Source organism: Eupeodes corollae, chromosome 1, assembly GCF_945859685.1.
Source record: "Eupeodes corollae chromosome 1, idEupCoro1.1, whole genome shotgun sequence".
Taxonomy (NCBI): Eukaryota; Metazoa; Arthropoda; class Insecta; order Diptera; family Syrphidae; genus Eupeodes; species Eupeodes corollae.
The window spans coordinates 156030131-156053806 of record NC_079147.1 but is presented as its reverse complement, the minus strand read 5'-3'; the positions used below and the strand labels follow the sequence as shown (position 1 = coordinate 156053806).

Below are 23676 nucleotides of genomic sequence, written 5' to 3'. Positions count from 1 at the left end.
CGGATATATTGAAGCAAATTGATTTTGAATATCGGAACATTGCAATGAGTGGGTAACACTGAGCCTGGTATTCCACATTCATGTTGTTTGCTGTAAGAAAGAATCTCGGTACTTTACTGTAGGTCCGAAATTGGGATCACGGGTAAACTGATAAGCATTTCTAGAAATACGGGTAAAGTGGAGAAATGCAACTGAGCTTTTTTACTGCTGTAAAATAATGAACTGCATAAATAAATATTTCAGTTTGGAAACGGTTTCAAATCATTATTAGAACTTTAAGGAAGTTATTAGGACGTGTGGCTAGATATGATAATTGTACTTGAGCTTCAGAGTCTTTGTAAATAACACACAGATCAGAAGGGGTAAACAAAACTCTTGTATTATGGGAGAACATCTAAACATTAAGCAGCATTTTAGGCGATGACAAATATTTATATACACTTGGCTTGAAAGTAAGGGACGTTACTTTTGGATTAATCAAGGGTATTTTTAAAACCCTTGTAATACCTAGACATAGTGCGAGCATTAGAAAAGGGAGGTAGAAGTTTTTGGTGTACAATGGTTTTGAATTAATGAATAGTACAACGATGAGTGTGATAAGGTATTCGACATTTGCGAAGTACGGCCAAAGAACGAATATCTGTACTTGACAATACGATCGAAGTTAAGCTCGAGGGTATACTGATGAGCATTTCTGGGGGCTCGATTATTATGGTTGCATTGCTTCTGGCGAGAAATGCAACTAGTCATTTCTCTAGGGCATAATCCGTTAAAATAACGATAAAAAAGAATGATATTATTAACAATTTGAATGCTCTACGTTCAATACTGCCAAAAGAGACTTTAGTGAGTGGCAAAAGCACTAACCCAGAGATATAATCAACCTGATGAGCTTATCATATATTGCTTAGTAGTACCCAACCCATGGCTCGACGGTTAACACTTTCATGCTAGAGGTCTTGGTTTCAACCCCTGCCTGTGCCACATAAAAGTTTCTCACAAATATTCCAGCCAAAAATAATGTTTTTCATGAAAAGTACTTTCTAATATAAGCCTTTCAAATTCGGCATTAAAAACTGGAGGTCCCCCTATCCCTGGGGGCACTGTTATGTCATAGTTTTTCTTATCGTGTGAATCTACAAATCAGCGTAGAATATAAGTGCATCAAAAGGAATGAATGTGGGAGAAAGAACAAAGCCCTGGGGCACACCATAATTATTATGTTTTGTGTTTCTTAGGTTTGAACTAATCTAATACTAGTTGAATTGAACGGTCAGAAAAGTAATTTCTAATCCAACGAAGGAGAGATTTGTCAAAACCCAAGCAAGATTCGCCTTTTTTGGATATGGGCTGGAGAAAGGGTGTTTTTCATTAGCCATCTACGCCACTGTATTTGTATGTGTACAGATGTTTTTAGGCTCTTGCGAAAAAGGTGCAAAAAAAGTTTTGCGCCATAAAATCATTTATAATCTCAAGTACAGAAAAAGTCATAACACTCTCTGGCAGCGTTGAATTGTTGGCGAACTGCCTAAACCAGATTTTAGCTTTCTCTAAGCTAACAAACTGAGTGTTATTGACTACGAGCGTAGGAACCGCAGAAGACGCAGAAGATGATTCCACATGTTCTTTACGTTCTCTGTCTTTATGAGGTACCTACTCAAAGTGAACTGAAAACGCTGCGGTGCTTGAAGTTCAGGAAAATCCTCTTTCGATATTTTGAAATTAATTCCGAATCGTTTACATATAACAATTTTAAATCCTAAAGAATATCACACCATTAAAAATGTACCCTATCTATCTTCGATTATACATATTTAAATTAGTTACATATTTACAATGATAATAATAATAGCCTATATATTGTGTTACCTGCATTTAATGTTTATAATTTTCTTTTGATTTTTTGTTTGTATTTTAAATAACATTATTTTATAACTTATTTTTAATTTAACAAAAATTCCTACAACTAGATTCCTTTTGATCCGCTTAGATTTCTTATCTAGGTATAATTTATCTTGTTTATTTTTTCTCTTACTTCCAATTGAACGTTTTTTTGTTTTGTTAAATAAAGAAGAATTTAATAATGCTTTCGTTTAAGTTAATAACGAAAATTAAGAAAATAATTTATCAATACTTAACAATATAATTTTTGATTCACGATAAGTATAGATACACATTTGTTCTAAAATTAAATCACATTATTTTGTGCAAAAATCTAACTACAACGGCTTCGTTTACGATAAAATTAATAATTTTTCTCTTTTTTTTAATTAAAGAAAATAATTATTAAAAATATATGCAAATAAAAAAACAAAATAATAAACTTAACTCAAAAAAACACTACAAATTCCATGTGTGCTATCTAAATAGTCTCGAGAGAGTTGCCATCGCCATCACTAATATTCGAAATTGCAGCAGTTGCGGTTGTATTCTTACTCCTGGTGCCGTGTTGCACGCATCTGCATCGTTGCAGCTCTGCAGGCATCCATGAACATATCTGTTGGGAATTGGACAGAAAAATACTCATTTATCATTTTATACTTGTATATCATAAACATAGATATATTTTGTAAAAGCCACCATCGAGAAGCGAGTACTTAAGTTACCATTTTACATATAGTACATCAGCAGGAGAAAAGGGGGCATATTGGAATTTGAAATATAAATTATAATTGTTACGAGTACCTGTCGTCATAGTAGAACTTTCCACAATGGGACATGCGAATAATTTCTGTATCTGTCGTTAGGGTTCCACTATCGAGAGCACATCCACGTACTGTAATTGTTTCACCGGTGTCATCTGAAAGACATGAAAAGATGACAGTTATATTAATGTACCTATCCTATTTTATATGCATATAAAAACAGGATTGCCAGATACAATTGTTGAATTACAAATTTAAGGAAGTTTTCAACCCGATCAATAAATCTGTCATAATTCATCCAATCTTAGTTCATAATATAGCAGGATTAAATATCAATTAGCTTAGGAATTATTGAATCAGTTCAAGGAAGACTGAAAATCGCTATAAAATTTTTAATGGCTAAAATTATATCAGTTTGTAAAGTATTACATTACAATTTTTTACCAACGAAACCAAATACTTTAGTTTTCGAATTGTTTCTTTGTTTGAAACCGGCGTTGTTGTAAACGCGTGGTTTTAAATCTGTCAGTACTTTTTCGGAGTTGGTCTTTCTAAAGGCTGTAACAAGATTTATACTCAGCTTGATTTTCCATTTCATAATGAATGTTTGTTCGACATAAAGGTTACCTTCATGCGACTCATCGTCCAACAAAGTCGGTAGTTCAAGCAACAACCGATCAGTTTCGGATCACGTTAATTCTAGTGGATAACGCAGATCCTCACAGACGCCTTGCGGTACAGTACACACCGGAGACGCTATTGCTGCTGTGAGCAGAGTATCGAAGAAGACCCGAATTAATCCATCCGTTATCTCGGGCAACAGCCGAAACTGTGCCTATCCACTTTCCGGAAAGTTTTGTGAAAGGATTTTGCTTTGCTGGCTTAAAAAATTCAACTCGGCGCAAGAACTGAAGCTGAAACTAAAAGAACTTCAAGCGCGTCTCACTTTCGATGAATGGACCCCAAAACGAGATAGCCACCGGCCAGGATTTAATTCTCAAAAAGCTGCTATTTGATGTGCTCTATGGGCAGAGTGAATCATATTTCTTAAAAAATAAAGCAGGCCATTGTGTTATAGCCAATGTGGAACACTACTGAGCAAAAAAAAACTTGAGCTTTAGAAAAGGAGAAAATCATGAAAAATCAACTTTCGCTATTTTTGGGGTTGTATAACTTACGCTTTTGATTCTAGATTGAATGAGACTTTTTATACAATGTTTGGATCATCAAATAGAAGGCATACAAAAATGTCCAGCTTTACAGTGTGTGACCCATTCTTTATTTTTATTTAAAGAAATGTTTTAAAGGCAATTCTATTCGTATGTTAATTTAAGAAATGACTCTTATGGCTGAAACACAAACACGCTTCAGCTTTGGCTTCGCCTGACGTTTAAGAGTTCAGCTATGCTATCACAATGAAGGTTTGACTTAAGGTTTGGTTTGACAATCGTAAGGAAAGAACGTATTGTTACGTAATGTGACTCCATATGGAAGCTCTAGCTCAAATTTGCTGAACATTTGCTTTGTCTGACAGTTTAACAGCTGTAAAAAAAAGTCAACAAACAAAATACAATTGCTTTTCGAGGGATTCCCATTGGTTATTATAGGCTGCGTAAGCTATACTTCCGCCATAAACTTAATTTGTTCCATTTCAAAACTAACATATTTTACTGCACGAAAAATCAAAACAAACTTTTGAGGAAAAATAACAGCTGCTAATGACAAAAGTGCCATTTTAGAAATGTCATATTGGAAATGTCATTCAAACCAACCTCGAAGCAGGCCCATCGCAACGCAGACGAAGCCGAAGCTGAAGCGTGTTTGTGTTTCAGCCATTATTGTTATTGAAACTAAAGTATTCAATGCATTACAATAGAAGGCATGACAAATAATTCATTGAGTAATTCTTGTCATTTATTTTTGTTTCGCAGATAAACTAAAAAATCGAACTCTTTCAAGCTTAAGCGAATTTTATATATTCGGAGATATTTTGGGTTAACCAACATTTTTACTTCTTTTTTAATCACTTTGGAAAAAAAACACATACTCAATTCTTTCTGCATATTTCGGTATTATTATTCTGTATAGCAACATTTATTTAAAGTCGATTTCTTTTTTTTTAATTATTTATTAATTAATCATTTACAATTAAGTAAGTATCTGCGAAGCCGTAGCTTTTCTGCAGAAGATTATTTTTCTATACAATCTTATGAATAAAGTGAGAAATTTAAGAAAAAAAAAATTAAATATTCAAAGTTTTAATCAAAAGTATCTTGAAGTATTATAAATTGATTATGTACTTGGATTATTTAAGAAGTAATTTTGTATGTGTTTTTTTCTTTTTTTTGAATTAGGAATAGTTACTATTTAACAAGGAAGATTGTTAATTATCGTGGGAATAGTATGTAGTAGTTTGCGACTGCCGTAGTTATTTTAATTGCTAGGGATTTGTAACATTCCTTGGGCTCGCTTTCTAGTGTTTACTTGATATTGTCTAGGTCGAGTGAATTGGTTGTTATCAAAGTACTCAAGAATTGTGGTACACGCTGTGTAAAATATCGGTAAAATAATCGGTTTCGCACCAAATTTACTCTCGTAGATAATGGAAATCATATAATTGCCTGTGGAGTCACCGCGCACAACAACTGGAAGATTTTTGGGAAGGATTTTGGTTTGCAATCTTTGAAAAGTCTGTCCAATTACTAGCATATGTTGGTGATATTAATGGGCCGTTTGTGAGTTGAGGCAGAGGTGGCAAAAATGGGTTAAACGGTTAATGAGGACAAAACAAAGTACATGATGTCATCGAGACCTACAACACCGACGCACGTCGCTTTATAAGATCCTAATCATCCCCGTCCTGCTATACGGTGCAGAAGCATGGACTTCTAATCATTGATGCTTTGTATAGTGTTTACATACACTAGTTGTTAAATACGATGGTACTAGTGTTGTCCATAGTTAAACTTTTCGCATTTTTAATCATATTTTTTTTTTTAAATAAAATGCTAAATAAATCCCCTGAAGAAGCTGGAAAACAACTGGCTAAACGTAGGGTAAAACCAAGATGGATTAGTTTTATTTTATTATTAATCGCATCGATCATCAAAGCCCAAGAAACAACAAATTTCTCCCAAAGATTTAAATGTAGTTGGACTACTATTCATTTTTAGATGTTCAAAACATTTAAAAATAGGACAAGAGTACGATATTACTGATGACAAAAATAGGTTTTTGAAATAGTTGGACAAACCTTAATTCCCTGATTTTGTTAGTTCAACCAACTGTTGGAGAATCTTATAGGTAAGTGTCAAAAACCAATACCGGAAATACCTCCCGCCAAATATTCCCCGTAAAAGTTTTTCCGACCAAATAATTTCTTAAAGCGGCTCGTATTATAAATGGTCCACCAAATAACTTTTTTTTTAAATGGACATAGAGTGTATAGTTTCGGCTGTGTGGCATGTAGCGGCGTCCTGTTTAAATCAAATGTTGCTAATATCCTCTTCTCTAATTTGTGTGAGCAAAAATTCGTTCAACATGGCCCGATAACGATCGCCATTGACTATAACGGTCACTCCCTTGCTCATTTTCGAAAAAAAATGGCCTAATTATGCCTCTGCACCAAAATCCGCACCAAACAGTGAGTCGTTCTGTGTGTATCGGCTTACCCGCAAATATCAGAATGAGCTTCGTCTGAAAAGATGATTTTATTGGCAAAATCGTCATCTTTTCTAAGTCGAGATCGCAGGCAATATTTCCCGGTGTTGTTTAAGCGGATACACAACCAAATTCGTACAGCGGAGGATGAAACTAATAATCTGTCAAATAAGATATGAGCTAAGTGTTACCATTCACGAAATAAGAAATAGTTATTTTCTTCCTCCTGGTTGGATGGTTAATCTGGTTATCGGCTGTAAGGACTACAAGAAAGTCACACAAGAATCTAAGCCAAATAATTCAATTATGTGGTTCTGACGGAATCATTATACAAACATTGAAAGAAATTATCATTGTTGACCACATTGTTGTTGTTTAAATTTCTCTTCCTATCGGTTCTATGTAATTCCTCCATTTTATGTAATCAATTGGACAGTATTAAGTTTTTAAGAATTTTATACAATCATAATTCTATATTTGCTGTAAATAAAATGTACCTATCTGGCAAGTACGTATAAACAAAAGATTTAAAAAATATCTCCATATAAAAATCTATATATACGAACCGTAATAACCGGCGATTTTGATGCAAGCTGTAGCTGGAAATACACCATCACGTCCTTTGCGGCCACCCATGCAGGGTGATTCCAATATCTCTGTAGTGTAGTTGTTATGAAAAGGATCATCGCATGCCTTATTCGCTCCATTGTAGGAAACACACTTGAAACAGTCTATGCAATTGGCTGAACCGCACATTTGAGGTCGCATTCGAGGCATCAAAGAAAGAGTCGAGTAGGTAGTAGAATATTTAGATTAATTGAAATAGATAAGATGTGGAAGGAACACTAGAAACATCGCGTCCCTTCCATATACACCTATACAATAACAATACATACCTTTATGGATGAGGACTGCAAATGCCACTGTAAAAAAGCTAAGTATGTGAATATGTAAATCGACGGGTTGAGTCATTTCTAGTTGCTAGCTTGCTATTGTTGTTGGTTTTTTTGTTTTTTGCTTTTTGTTTCTTCTTTGTGTCCTTTTTACTTCGATTCAAGGATTATTTTCAATTGATTTGTATTTTCAAATGAAAGTTCATTCTTAGTTGTTATCTGAAAATAAGAAAAAGATATGAAGAGGAAATCAATAAGGGATTTAAATGAATGCGGCTTAAAGGAATTCAGATGTGGATTAAAATGTTTCAATATAATTTAATCTTTAATATTTCTGTATTTTTATATTCCTTGATCTTTTACATTTGGTGGAATGAAGTATATACATAGGTAGAAATTATTTTATATTTTGTTGCAGTATCAGGAATTTGTAAAGAAATACCAAGAACAGAGGGTTGAAAAGTATTAAGCTGAGTGTACGAAATTCGTATTTGTTAAGAGTTTTTAAAACGGTATCTTCTTTCATATTAAAGAAAAATAATAAAATTAGATAAAAGTAGTTTTTAATTTTTGAAAAAATATATCGCTTTCAGAAGCGTTTTGGTGTCATAATTAAGATTGGGGAGAGAAAATAAATATTCTCTCTTATCGTTTTTGAATAAGACAACTCAAGCCACTTATTGAAGTGTACAGTTGTTTTAATACTTCCCTATTTTTATAAGACCATCAGATCATGAGCCTTGGTTCTTCTTAATCTTCCAACACTGTGTCGTACATTTAAGACGGTCCGGTCACGTACGACGGGGTACCATTTTAAGGACTGATGTTGAATGTAAACCACACCTAAGCGTCAAGTTTTACTAAATTTCATTTGACATATCTCAATTTAAGACTATTTCAATCTGAACTATGGAAAGATGCACAATGGAATAAAGCGGTAAAGTTACTTACTTACTTACTGAAGGTGGCGCTACAGTCCGGGCGGACCTGGGCATCAGTCAACATGAGTCTCCAGCCAGCTCGGTCCTTAGCTAGCTGTCTCCAGTTTTGCACGCCAAGTTGGTTGAGGTCCTCTCCCACCTGAGTGCGCCACCTGAGTCGCGGTCTTCCTCTACTGCGCTGTCCCTCCGGATTGGATTCGAAGACCTTTCGGGCTGGAGCTTTGATGTCAATTCGCTCTACATGATCTAGCCATCTAAACCGTTGGATTTAATTCTGCTAACTAGGTCAGTGTCGCTGTACAGCCCCTACAGTTCGTCGTTATATTTTCTCCTCCATTCTCCATCCAAGCCTCAGCACCATAAATGAGAACAGGAATAATGAGTGTCTTATAGATGGTGATTTTAGATACTCGAGAGAGGACTTTACTTCTCAATTGCCTTCTAAATCCAAAGAAGCAGTGATTTGCAGTGACAGCAAGAAATAGCATATACTTGGTCTTGCCCTCATTGACCACTAAACCCATCTTGTTCGCTTCCGTCGCGTTGCTCAAAAACGCTCCACTGACATCACGCTTTGATCTTCCAATTATGTCAATATCATCTGCGTATTCGAGTAATTGGAGCGGTAAAGCTATCCAGGCTTAATATGAAAATGGGCGTTCAAATCAAAATGCATGTGCGTACAGTTGGAAAAATCGTGCAAACCGGGTCTGTAGGTGATTTGAAAACACCAGCGCATTGTCATGCCCAACAATTGCACCTATCGCGCTCGTCGTTTATGAATGTTATGCATAAAGACTTGCATTTATATTCTTACAAGAACTATAGCTTTTTGTCCATTTCAAGCGCCGTCAATGGTCAGAACGGTGGCAAGAAATAGCAACAGTAGATGATCAATTTGAGATCAATTTCGAAGTGTGCCGCATTAGGTAATGGTAATCCAAGAGTGATTGTCGAAAAACCAATGCATCCAAAAAAACTTACTGTTTAATGCGGTTTAAGGGTTGTTGGCATCATCGGGCCGTATTTTTTCCAAAATAAGACCGGTCAGAAAGTCACTGTGGATGGTGTTCCGTATCATGAGATGATAATGAACTTATATGGCCCGAATTGGAAAATAAGGTTTCAACAGGACGGTGCCACCTGCCACACAGCTAAGGAAACAATTACTCTTTTGAGCGACAAATTCAAAGTCCGTGTTTTCTTGGTCGCGTCTGCTATTTTGTTTCATATATAAATTGAAGCATATACCAATATGTATATCATTTAAAATCAACATCGGCCCTTAAAATTTAACCACCCCTCATGACCCATAGGTTATTGGAATAAGGTTCTTGTGTATGTTATAGAAATTGGAACATTATTCATGTACGTTTTTGTTTGAAAAATTAATATGCATCTATCTTCCTTCATTTGGTTTGCTTTGCCTTTTTTTGGGTCCAAACACTAAATTTTTCGAATGTGTTATTCAGTGTTATTTTTTATAGATTTTGCAACTAATCTATCCGGCACTAATTTTGCATTGCATCAAATGTGGCCATGATAGCGTTGCTATCCAATGGAATATAAGTTGTACCTAAAAGATACCGCATTGGTCCTACAACACCGGCTTCCGAGTAATTTTGGTTGTACTGTTCTCTATAGAGTCAGCCCGTTTTTTCTCAAGTTCCAAACCTTTGTCAAAGTCTTAACCACTTCACTGCTTATTTCACATCATCCGAAATTATGGACTAGGTCTATAGTGAAATGTTCATTTTGAAATCCAAACTGATTCGGAATAAGGCTTCTTTCTTCTATTATTTGGCTGAACCTTTTTAGAAGCAATTTCATTCTGTAAGATGTAAATTATCCTGGTGATTTACCTTTTTTAGGAGGTGTGCCATTAATGTATTCCATACATGACCTGTTCGCACACTTTTGGTTGTATGTCCTGGGTAAATTCATAAATTCATGAGTTATTAGATTATTGACAAAGATTTTATTTTTCAAGCCAGTCCAAAGAAAAAAGTTGTACGGTGTGAAATCCAATATATAATAACTTCTTATCCTTTTTGTTGAAAAATAGCTTTTCAAATATCACTTATTGATTTTCCGAGTCCCAAATTGGACAATTCTGTAAATTAACGTAGCTCTTGGATCATTTCGACACATTTAAAGGACCCAATCAACGAAGGGTTGATTGACCTGAGTTATTATGTCAAATAAACATTATAAGCCTTAACACCTGACTAAGTCTTTATGCAAATGTGCAACCTCGTTTGTAGAATGCTTTGTTACAAAGATTGATAAGGAATCAATAAACTTGAGTTTTCGGCAACACTATAGCCGCAATATTGACAGTTTTTTTTTTGATTTTCAAATATTGAACGATGCGCACTAAAAAAGTGACAACTTTTGTAAAGTGCTTTAAAAAAGTTAAAGCAATTTCACAAACAATTTATTTTGTTCACCTTTTTATACGAAACATCATGACATAAAATGCTTAACCTTGTTATTTGTGAAAAATGAAGACGAAAATTTAAGTGTATCCTGTTTAAGGAGTCTAGCTCATGTCTCGACCGTTGAGTAGAGATTTATATGTATGTGTATTATCTTTTGCGTTCTGTAAAAAAGAAATAAAACTAAACAAACTCTGTTGAACATATTTGTCTTTATCAATGTACGCACACTTGAAACATAACACTTGTCAGTAGTGAAAAAAGAATCATTTAAATATTTTCATGATTTATTATCTAAGCCAAATCTACGCAGCTCCCGTTGAGCATAAAATGTCTTAGGGGTTGTTACATTTCGTTTGGATGTGGAGATTCAACTTGTTGGGTTTTTCTGACTGCCGAATAAAAGAAGAGACCAATCTCACCTTGGAGACCAAAATTCTTTGTTCTCTTTGTCTATTCGAAGTATTTACAAAAAGTTGAGGTTGAACTTAAAAACTCAACAGAAAATTTAATTCAGACCATCTCAAAAATTCACGAGACATTTTTATGATGAATCTTCCATACAACAACCAAAGTATTGAGCTTTAAGAATAATTTGATTCATTCACATTCATGAGGAGACAAAATTAAGTCCAATGAAATACGTCAAACAATAAAAACAAATTATTTATTTTCAATTTTAAGGACCAATTCTATTTCGTTCCCTCTGTATTTCCAAAAGAGAGATAGCAAAGGCTATTTTTCAGGACTTATTTGTTTTTTTGAGGTATGTGTCGTTTTCATTACCAGCAGAATTTACGTTTGTTACTTTTCAAAAGATAACAGCCTTAAAAGTGACAAATGGCAAAAAATTGTAAATATTCAAAGTAAAGTCTCTATTAAAAAACGCACTTTAATAGTTGGTTTGTTTCGCTATTTTCTTTTTGGCAAATTTGGTTTGGAAATATCACACAAGTTTCTTGTTTTGCGTTACTGACATCTTCAGTTTTTTCAATAATTAAATTATGACCAGGGCGTCTATCACGCCTTACTTATAGAGTGCTAACTTAGGAAACTATCAGAAAAGTATTGGCCAATGTTACTATTACTGTTACTGACCGCGAATTATCGATTCGGCACCCGTTCTAAGAAATTGGGTCTTTGTTACTTCAATATGTGGAAAATCTCGCAGAAGGATTTAAGTGTGAAGTCTTACAAAATACAACTGGTACGAAAATTGAAGCCGAATGCCCTACCACAATTTCAAATTGTTGGTGAATGGGCTTTTGAAAAGTTGGCCAAAGATCTACTTTATAAACTAAAAGTTTAATGTCAAAGGGGCAAATATATCGGAAGCCCGAAATGGCTGACCTTCTTGCTGAATATCTTGCGAACCATTACCAGCTGGAGCTACAGATGTCTAACAGTTTGTTGACAGGAACGACTTATGTAAATTTTTTTGTCACGCTTAAAGATTTAAGAAGCGTTTCCCAACATGACTTATCTTATAAAAATCATCAGGGTATGATCTTAGGACTCCTCAGGTTTTGAAAGAAATGCCCCCAATAGCCTTTAAAAATCTCCAACTTTTATAATAGATGCATGCCTTAAGCTGAGATATGAACCACATCATTGCAAAACTGCACAAATCATTTTTATACTTTAACCACCAACATGTAACAGACCAATATCGTTTATACCAATCATGGCGAAATTTTTTGAAAAACTGTTACTGAAAAGGCTCAGCTAAATAATGTAAGTCAAAAGACAAAATGTATTAGATGTCGCTCGAGTATTTGACAGGGTTTGTTTTTCGGAACTAAAGAAAACTATGAGCCGGTGATCCCCAAGGAAGTTTTCCAGGACCAACTTTGTATCTTTTATATTTACTAAAGGGATATTCCAGTGGATATCAATACTATCCTGGCCACCTTTTTGTCATGGTACTGAAATATTGGTAGCCGTTCGAATTTAGCGTTAAAATTGGGTGTCCCCTCCAAACCTGAAAATTCACAGGAATGGTTGAAAGTTGTAAGTCATTAGAACCTGGTTCCTTACCAGCTGTGGCCCCGCTAAATTTCATCCATAATCTCAGCTATATACGGTTTATTTGTTATGCCTTGGGTACCAATTTGTTTTCTGAGAATTCCATTTTTTTTAGTAATAATAATAACGTATCAAAGAACTAAACTAGGATTTCCACTCAAAAATATTCTATCTTCAAAATTAATAAAAGCCCAAAGAGCATTTAATAAACATATAACACATGTAGATAGTAGGATACGTGCAGTGCACTATAATGTTTCCTTATAAAAGTTTTATTGAGCCCATGAACCATGAACTAACTATAAGCACGCCTACAAAATTATTTCCATATACAAGTATTATAGCTTTTGTTAAATGCAATAAGGATCAAAAGGATGCATATGCATACTCTTCACTCTACTCAACTATACACATTTTTCATCTTCACATATGCACACGTACTATAGTATATGTACGATATAGATGTTAAAGTAATTCTATCTTTGTTTCTATGTATAAATGTATCTATGAGATGAGTGGCAATATGTAAGAGAGAAGACTAAAAAGAAAATTAAGTTAAATTAATCTCATGCTTGGGCTTAAGGGATATGTGCTTTATGTAGAAAATGGGAATTCTCGATGATAAAAAAATAAAGTTAAGGTATTGAGATTGACACTGTCAAAAACCAAATTGCTCCATCAAGAATTCAAGTATGAAAATGAACGGCAAAGATGCGTAGGCGTCAATCAATCCAGTCAAACAATAGCTTTATTTTTGTGATATTTTAGTTTTTTCATAGTCATTGAATTTAAATGTTTAAAATAATTAAACAAGATTAAGATATCTTTGCTTCGAATTTCTCCTTTAAATTTTTCTAGGACATACTTTTGTTTAAATATCCCCAAAAATCTTAACAATAAATTGTTTAATGCTTTTGCAAAATACACATCTTTCTATTCTAGATGCAATATAAATAATTTCAGTAGCTTGCTTAGTTTTAGGAAATTCTCCTGATTTCAAATCAAAACTTTAATTTTAATTATTTGTTCAAATTTTAAAAATACCCTTTTTCAGTTTTATTGATATCTATATTTTTAAAAATGTATTTCAAAAACTGTTTATGGAAAAATGTTTGCACAATGGGTTCGTTACAGTAAAAATTAATTTCAAATCGTTATGCCTTTGTTTTGTTGAAAACCGTTTAAGCATGAATGGTTTAGCGTTCCTCTCGTAAGATACGTTAAAATCTATAAGAAATTATGAAGATTTTTTGAATATTATATGAAATATTATAAATATTTTAACTTAATATTGAAAAAAAAAGGATTAAAGATTTGGAAATCCATCACGGATACAAAACTTTACAATTATTAAAAAGTAATATTTTAAAAACCAGACGTTATACATGTACTTTGTAGTTGGATTTGAATTAAGGCCATCAAAATCCATTGGAAACGTGCAATTTTATCTCCAGTAAGAAAATCTTTCTGAGCAGTTTTATTTTTCTCGAAAAAACAACGTCTTTAAGGTTTAATAAGAAGTATAGATATAGTTCTTTTGATTTCAAGTTACACACCGTTCAAAATTCGTAAAAGCAACCATTTTCAGGATTTCCACTAAGTTGAGTCGCATCTTGCTTTAAAGGTTATTGATATCTCTGCATAAATCAGCAAATTTAAGGAATAAGTTCATGGTAGCGGGATTGCAGTTGAGCTGACTTAATATTATTTTCCCGAATGACTCTTGACCTTATTTTCCTCTCTGATGCTGAACAGTCGTTCTTTCAGATGGTTCGGGTAGGAGAAATCATCATCCAAATTCATTACACAGTCATTGCCAATAAAATGCCATCATCCCAACCTTGTTTCCAATATTTGAAATATGAATAGTTATATTCCATGCAACTATGACCCATAGCATTGTTCACGAACAGGCCAACTATTAGTTATGGTCAAGAATTTAGCTTTATTGAAAAGATAATGGTTTGCCATTATGTTTTAAGAATGGTTTTGGACAAATGACCATCACGGCTGGGTTGAATAAATTCGACGCCCGATTTTGTACCACTTTTGCAGCGATTGGGTACGTCTTCCAAAGTATTAATCGTCTCAGGTATTTGCGTAAACTGCACAATTTTGGAGGCCACTCTACGGGAACACGACGTGAGACAATGCGCTAACCAGAAGAATAATTCATTAAAATATTGTTTATTATTTTGGTAAAAAAATTGCCCAATTTACAAATGACATCCAGGTGACAATTACCAAGTGAAGAAAAGTGAAACATGCAATAACGACTATCTTGGACCAATTTATCATGCATTCAATCCTTTGTAATCTGTTTTTGTATAAGTTTTTTTTGTTATTTTGCCTGTCTTCTTGTTAATTTTGATTCTCGTAGTTTTCAAATTTTGTTCAAGATCCTCTAACTTATGTATATTGTATTTCCTGAACAAAAAATTCCTACCAAATTAAAATTGGAAGATATTCTTCCAATATCTTTATGATGGACAATCGTCCCATTATTTGAAAATACAAAGAAATTGTGTGTTTAGACGAGTACAAACAATTTGTTCTGTCACTTTTGACAGATAAAATTGAGTGTTTACATGATTGATAGAAAATTGGTTAAAATTTTGTGCGAACAACCTTCCAATATTGGAAGATCTTCCAATCGTTTATACTAAGATTGAGCATAAATCAAGTCACAGCTGCCAAAAAGACGGGAAAGGGTATTGCCAGATTGAAAATCACACGTCTTAAAAAAAACTCTACATATAAAGATTTCTTCAGTTAATAAAACATCCTTCCCCTTTATCCTGAATCGAAGCTGACGTTTCATTAAGTTTTTTTCAAAGTTTGAAACATAAACATCAATAATAATTTATAAAGTTTAAAAATTGTATTGAAAATTGGTGAATTTGGAATTTTGCCTAAACAAAGGTCTAGCTTCTTAAATACTTTAAATTTTCCAATTTAAAGTGTGTTTGGACTCTAGACTAAAACACGAATTCTTGCATAAATGGGATTAGATTAATTTTGCGAATAGAATAATGAATATGGAAATATGGTATATGGCCCAATATAACGATCCATCGTCCAATTTTCGAAGGTGTAGTTAAGTTTTCGACCTGGGGTTATGAATGCACAAACCAAGTATTAAAGTACTTTTAGTCGTTTCGAGAGAGGAGTTCTTTGCGTGACTTACGGTCCCGTATGGGTTGAGTGGAGAAGATGTGACGAGCAGCTGTACGAGAAAGATAAAAGTCCAACGCATGAAATGGCTGGGTCACGTAGAACGCATTGAAAAAAATGCTCCGGCTCAGAAAGTCTTCTAACTAGGTATTGAGCTAGATGGACAAATTAGTTAGGGGAGGCCCTACCCTATTTCGCACAAGACTGTAGCCCCGCCTTTAGCAAGCAAATAAGTATTTACTTTGTTTTCTTTGCACAGCCCCATAGTTGGATGCCATAAGTCCTAACGGGCTTGAGTACTTTCTTATGTATATAACATAAGTTTGTTCTGTTAAGATAGGTCAGGGTTTGTTCCCAATACATTGTTTTAAATTTTTTCTCTCAGTGTATTATAATATAGTATTTTTGTCTATGTGTCGGTACATATGCACATATTTAAACTAAACTATACACTGACTTAACTTAAACAAGGATGGTGTCAATTGCTTGCTCTTGGGCTATGAATTTAGCTCGATTAACATATAAGATACGAAAGTATACATTTACATTTTCCTTCTGCCCCACAAAAAGGATTTTACACTTCAAAATAATGAATATGCAATGATTAAAACTGTATAGCTACTATAGAAGCAATATTTTCATATAAGTGAAATGAAGCTGCTTTCCTCAAGACTTCAAGATGAAGCGCTAGCATTTTAATTACAAAATTTTCATTTAAAATAGCAATTTCATATGCAAATTAAATATATCTATGCACGAGTATGTATATATAATCTACATGGGATAGAAAAGTTTTCATCCTTTTGTAAATGGTCGTATGTGAAAATCATAAAAAGGAAAATATATTCACTGCTATTATAAGGCCTCTTTGAAAAGGACGACGAGCCAGAGCGACGCACGCACGGAAAGAAAAAAACATTTATTTTTGCATCAATTATTACACATTATTATTATTCAATTAATTTTTGATTGCATACAAATTAATTAATACAAATATTAAGGAATACTTTTACTTCGTTCTTTCTTGATTAGCCACTTGAATTATTTTATATCATTATTGTTTTGGGGATTGATTTGTTGGAGGATAATAATAAAGGGTTCTATCATTTCCATTAATGAAAAAGTACTTCTTAACCTTAACGATTACCAAAATGGCTATATTTGCCGACGCACGGGAAAGAATGTAATAGGAGATTTTCCATATTACTTAAAACAAGGCTGCATTTAGTTTTACAAAAATATCATGCGTTTGAATGAGTCAATCTAAGCAAACGATCAAAAAGGATCCAATTAGCAAGTTTCCGGATTTGAAAGGTCAATCCAACTGAGGAAAAACCGAAATAAGTTTAAAGACCTGTAACTGGCCTATTTCACGTATTAAATTGTTTGCATGACCAGAAATTACGCCAAAAAATACTAAATAAATTAGGTGGCACCACAGTCCATAGATAACCAGGTTCTACAAAAGTTGTTCAAATATTGTAGGCTCAGATTGATAAAGTCAATTTGCTTGCAGCACAGTTTGATGTTAATTCGCATTCGATTCTGCAAATGAGGGAGGCTGTATTTGAATGCGTACACGGTTCTATGGGACGAACCTTTCTTCGCACTCGAACAGTTGCTAGAATACTGTTGTCCCTTCACTATAGTTCTGAAGAGGTGTTCTTCATCGCTGGCAAAACCACTGCGTTCGATTTTCCATCTGTTCTATACTCTAATGGTCGCTTTCCAAATAGATTCAATAAATATCTTAAAGGACGATAGCTTCTTAATGACCGGCAGTATGGCGTTAATAACAATAGATCCACTGGTGATCTCATAGTTCATCTCATAGAATAGTGGAACAAATCTTTACGCCTTTGATAGAGTTTGACGTAAAGCTCTCTTATCGAAAATGTGTACATTTGATTTTGATCCTGGTGTGCCACAGGGCTTTGTCTTGCCTAAGACATTCTTCCCTATTTTTATAAATGATCTTCTGTCTGAAATTTTTAATCCACGACCGTCAACTCATTTTAATTCTGATCTTTGTCAAAAAACGTGTGGAATTTAATGCTTCGAAAACTTACCGCAGTTACTGTCACAAAATCGTAACAATCTCCCAATACCAATATTCATGGGTTGTACTTGAATCGAAAAGACTGTACAGCTTTGAGTTTTAGAAACATTTCTAAAAATGCTGCTGAGTGTGTTAAAGTTTTGTACCCTTTATAATAAAAATAAATAAAAAACACGCTGAAGGTCATCCAGATTAATCTGAAGCACTCTAAGATAATCAGAATAATAATGCTTCAGATAATCTGAGAGTTTTTCTTAGGGAGGAAAACTTCGACATTGGCGTTATCCAAGAACCGTGGATAAACGGCCTCAAGGTGCGAGGCCTCCAAGACAACCAATACGATCTCTTTTATAAAACCGCAGATCAAGACCAAGGTAATCCCAGACCTTGCATTTTAGCTAAGAAACATTTAAAAGGCTTTTCATGTCCAAGATTTGAAGATAAGAATACACAGGGTTTGATGTTGGCCTCTTTTTACTCTGCCCATAATGCTCCATCACCTCCGGAGGAGGGGTGCAAAATCATAACCGAAGCTAAAATTTAAAAGGCAAACATTCTGTTCGGAGGCGACACAAATGCTCAGCATACCCTTTGTTGAAGTTCTGTGATCAACGAACGAGGTGAGTCACTTTTTCATTTTATTATTGAAAATAATATGACCATTTGTAACAGGAGCAATATTCCCACTTTCGTCTTTCCGAGCTTGGAAAATTATGATCGATGGGATGATGTGCTTGATGTTACTTTAGTAAACAACCGTAATTTATTAGTGGAGAATTTGAGAGTTTCCCCTTTGAATTCGTTTTCGGATCACAAATGGATTCTTTTTCAAAATAATTTCGAATAGAAAAACCCTCCGCCTTACAGGAATCCCATAAGAACTGACGGCACGAAATTCAGTCAAATTGCGAATTCCAAACTAAGCAACTTACCGAATCTCACTGAATCGATAGGAGACCTTGATAGGAGACCTTTGAAACTTCTATAAGTAAAGCTTTTAGAGTCTCTTGCCCAGTTAAATATAGCCGTGAAACCCTTCCTTCTTGGTAAAATGAAGAACTGTCCAGTCTTAGGAAAATGACGAGGACAGTTTTCAATATCTGCCACAAACATAAGTTTTACCAACCGTATAAAGACTCTCTTAAAATTTAAAAGCAAGCCCTGTCATCAGCCAAAAGACAAGGCTAGAGAGAATACTGTCAATCAATCGAAGACATAAAGGACTCCGCAAGGCTCAGCAAAGTTTTATTGAAGGAAAATTATAATCCTTCATTTCTAAGAAGGCCTGATTTAACCTGGACAGCCTCTCCAGCCGAAACTCTTGAGCTACTGATGAAGACGCATTTTCCAGGTTGCGAGAATGATAACCCCGAACCGCTTGAAACCACAGAGCTAAACGTAGCTCAATTTCGTTATAACCAGAGAAAATATTTTGTGGGTCATCAATACTTTTTCTCCATATAAATCCCCAGGCATGGATGGCATACTGCCAGTTATGCTTTAAAAGTTGCATGATGTGGCAGTTCCATGGCTGGAACAAATTTTCAAAGGATGCCTCCTTCTCAAACATGTGCCCATGTCGTGGAGACAGGTCAATGCAGTTTTTATCCCGAAAGTGGGTAGGCGAGAATCCGCGAAGGATTTCAGACCAATAAGCTTAACATCTTTTGTGCTTAAAACCTTGGAGCGCATTCTTGATTACCATATTAGAGAAATCCTAGTTGGACGACCTCTCGAAAGCTCTCAGCATGCTTATTTTAAGGGCAAATCTACGGAGACTGCCCTCTATGAGGTAGAGCGTACTGTAGAAAAAACAATCCATTATAAAGAATTTACTCTTGCCACCTTCTTATACTTTTAAGGTGCTTTTAACAACGTCCTTGCCGAATCCATAGAAGAATCGCTTGTTAAGTTCGGTGTAGAAGACTTCATTGGAGAATGGATTATTTCCATGCTCAGTGGTAGGAAGATTCGAGCCACTCTAGGCAATACAATCGCAACAAAACACGTGAGTAGGGGAACACCCCAGGGTGGTGTCCTTTCGCCTTTTCTATGGCTTCTGGTCATGGATACAATTCTCGTTAAATCAAAGAGATGTTTAGTGAAGGCGGTAGCCTATGCGGATGATTTGGTGCTATTGGTGTCAGGAAAGTACCCCTCTGTGATTAGTGAAATCACGGATTCAGCTTTAAAGAAAGTTAGCAACTGGGCCACTAGTAGTGGACTAGGAGTTAACCAAAGTAAAACTGAACTGTTGCTCTTTACCACCAAAACTAAAGTACCGCCCTTCACGCTACCTCGACTCAACGGTCCTATCATTGTCTTCCAGTGCAAAGTATTTGGGAGTTATACTCGACGCTAAACGGGTTAAGAAGGCCTGTGTTGCCTTCTACGCCAGCAGCAAAACTTTCGGCAAAAAGTGGGGACTACAGTCGAATATGATTTTATGGACGTACACAGCCGTAGTACGTCCAATCTTAACATATGGTTCGATTGTGCGGTTTCGACACAATCATTTTTACTGACGGCTCAAAGATGGAGTGCGGAGTTGGTTCTGGGATCTTTTCTGACTCCCTAAATGTAGCCAAATCCTTTAGGCTTCCTGACTTTGCTAGCGTTTTTCAGGCTGAACTGCTGGCAATAAGGGAGGCATGTAAGATACTTAAACAAAACCCAAACCAAAACCCGAAATGCGGCTATCTTTACAGACATTCAGGCAGCTGTCATAGCCATAAACTCGGCCACATCCTAAATTGGTCCAGCAATGTCGCGATGAGCTTGCGAGCCTGAATATTAACCTCGGTGTCACCCTTATATGGGTTCCGGGCCATAGTGGTATCGTGGGAAATGAACGGGCTGACGAGCTAGCCAGGCAAGGATCGGCCCTTTATAGCTCACTTGCGAAAATGGTAAACATTCCTCTTGGTGCTATGAAGGGTAAAATCTTTTCTATCTACCAAACTGAATCAAACCGAAGGTGGAGCAATTTACCCAACTTCATTATATCTAGGAAGATATGGCCCACCTATAATAAAACCCGTACAAACGATCTTCTGTGCAGGCCAAGGCAAGACATAGCCAGGATTGTTGCGGTTTGAACCGGACATTGGCCTATAGAAGTTCATGAAGAGAAGTTGGGTATCTCTTACAACACCTTTTGCCGTATTTGTAGTGACCAAAGAGAAAGTGAAACCATAATCCATTTCCTCTGCAAATGTCCTGCTTTGGCAAACACTATACTTTGGAAAAGCATTCTTTCACGAACTTGATGAGCTATCTGAAACAAAGATTAGAGACCTAATCTTATTTCTCAATGGGACAAAATGGCTCTAACATAATCGCTAGGAAGCTTCTCTATAAATCTGTCCCTTTTAATCACAGGTCAAACTAGTTTTTGGTATCAAAACGGCGCACTACAGCTCTAATTGGATCTCAGGCTAGGTTGCCTTTAGATCGCCATTTCTACCTACCGTCCGATGCTCGAGTATAATTCTAATATTTGGGATGGTGCGGTATTCTATAAACAAACTTTAGTTTTTTGAAAGGATTGAAAAGTGAGGTCTAAAAATTATAGGATATTGGTTTCTTACTGAGACATTTGCTACCGCTGCAAGGTCTCAGCATTTTTTCATCATTCATATTTTCACAAACAATGTTTTAGTGAAATATAGCCAGTTGTATTCCTTACCTCAAACAATTCAACCGTAATACCCGTACTTCTACGAATAGTCATAATCATAAGCTTACCCACTTGATTTCGGGCATACTATTAAGTAAGGGGATTAATTTCTTAGCCACACTACACGAATGTTCAATCCGTTACCAGGTAAAATATTACTTACTCTTTACAATGTGCAGACATTCAAAAGCAATTCCTGACGCTAGCGACTGGAATACAATTTTGTATTATATATTGTAACGTGTTACTAAAAAAGTACATTTTTGGAAAAAAAATTCCACTAACGTTTTTTTTTTATAAATAAAAAAATATTTGTCTTCTCGAATATTCTACGAACCGAAAATGATTTTATCTCCAAAATAATTTTATGCAACGAAAAATAACATTTTTCAAAGTTGGTAAAACTTTTTTTTATAAAAAATAAAAACCTATTACTGAAAGTTGGTAAAAATTTACTTTCGACTCAAATATTTATCTTTTAAAAAATTAAAAATATTGGCTTCAAACTAATTTTATATCACAGAAAATATTATTTCTATATTCAGTAAAATTGTGACAAAAATAGAATTGACCATTTTTTACGAAAACTTAAAAACCTAAAAAAAACCTGGTAAAAATGTACAAAAAAACGGTAGGCCAAATTAGTAAAAATATAGTAAAAATTAAGCGTCGTCGATTTCAAAGGGTTGCCGCTTTGGAACTTCTGTGCAAAACATTCTGAGGCAGAAAATGCGATGTAGATCACTACATCTGAAGCCTTGGGTCACGATGTTAGATCGGACCAGAGCTCACAACAATTACTATATAGTTATTTTTCAGATTACAGATTTTAAATCGTTTGGAATATTCACGGCACTTATTTCCTTAGCAAAATGCCATTCAAAAAGTCAAAATGATAGTTTTATGAATTGAGTTTTTTGATTCTAAGACGTTGGCTGTATTTAGCAATCGCTACTTTCAGCAGACTTGAACTTCAGACTTCAGCAGATTTATGACTTCACGTTACTAAAAAGACAATGGCTTGGCTAAAAATCGCGTATAAATATGTGCACAAATAAAGCTCTATAAGAGTACAAGGTAAAGTTTATAAATCCAAAAGCAAGTTAACTTTTATCTTAATAACCTTACATGTTAAGCAACTTTAATGGGGCAAAATACAACTAATAAAAGCGCACAAAACGTGTTTCCTTTTGTAAGTCAGCATAATTGAATTCTCCAAGATACTTTCTGACTTGGGTTGGTTCTTTGCAAACTTACATAGGTATACTTTATCTCTATCCTTTAAATGTATATTGTATATATGGAGCGCATTGGATTTTAATGCCTTCTTGCTTCTTGGTTATAATATATAGGCTATATAGCGTGGACGATGTTGACTTGGCTTTTTTCATCACCGCTCTATGCGGAAACGAAGTAAAATCTTCTTGTACTTTGTAGGTATATAGTCCCAAGGAGCTAGTTGGCATATGAATCATGCTATGCATAACTTTTTTAAAGAAATATAAAGACTTCATTAGACCGGAATAAGTTTTCACTCTCAAGTCCGGCTGACTGTGGTGCGATGATGGTGTTTTTAAAAAGGAAACACGAGTGCCTTAGTATTCCGGAAGTCATTGTCATAAATCAGTTTCCCACCTCTTTGCATTTGGTTGCTGTGTTTAGGAAAAGTTATTGTACCTTACCGTGATAGATATGAAAATCTGAACACTGAATGAATATATTATGAAAAAAGTTAAACTGTCTACAATTTTTGTATATCAAAATTTTGTATCTATATTTTATCAACCTTAGAAATCTCATGGTAGTAATCTGTTCTTAATGTTTGTAGCTTTAGGTAAGGTTTTATGTTGGAAAATATTTAATTTGTTTCTCTAAATCTGTAGCGTTGTATAAACTTCATGATTTTCACAAAAAAGTACTTTATTTTACGTACCTACATAATTTATGTTTTAATGACTTATTTGATGGTCAGCAGAAAACGCCTTCGCCAACAATCGTGCGTGCGTCTGTCGAGTTTATTTTTAGTTTAAATATCTGCTTTCGGGAAGATTTCGTGATTTAAGGAAGTCTTCCTTTCTCACATACGAAGCCAAAAATTCTCCTAAGGAAATCCACCTCGCAAAAGGCAAAGAGATCAAAAAATGGTTTATATTTAGCAATCA

The 23676-nt window shown here is 34.8% G+C and overlaps 1 protein-coding gene across 2 annotated transcripts in view; it reads right to left on the bottom strand.

Moving 5' to 3' along the window:
• Window positions 1-1444: 1444 nt before the first annotated feature.
• Window positions 1445-23676, bottom strand: part of LOC129938448 (uncharacterized) — a 212033-nt gene continuing 189801 nt past the window's right edge. For both annotated transcript variants that reach the window (XM_056046012.1, XM_056046013.1), the window contains 4 exons: window positions 7202-7417; window positions 6872-7048; window positions 2686-2800; window positions 1445-2497 (listed from right to left, as the gene is read on the bottom strand). In XM_056046012.1, coding sequence (XP_055901987.1) covers window positions 2359-2497; window positions 2686-2800; window positions 6872-7048; window positions 7202-7277 — 507 coding nt within the window. In that variant the 5' untranslated portion in view covers window positions 7278-7417 and the 3' untranslated portion in view covers window positions 1445-2358. The remainder of the gene's footprint in view (window positions 2498-2685; window positions 2801-6871; window positions 7049-7201; window positions 7418-23676) is intronic.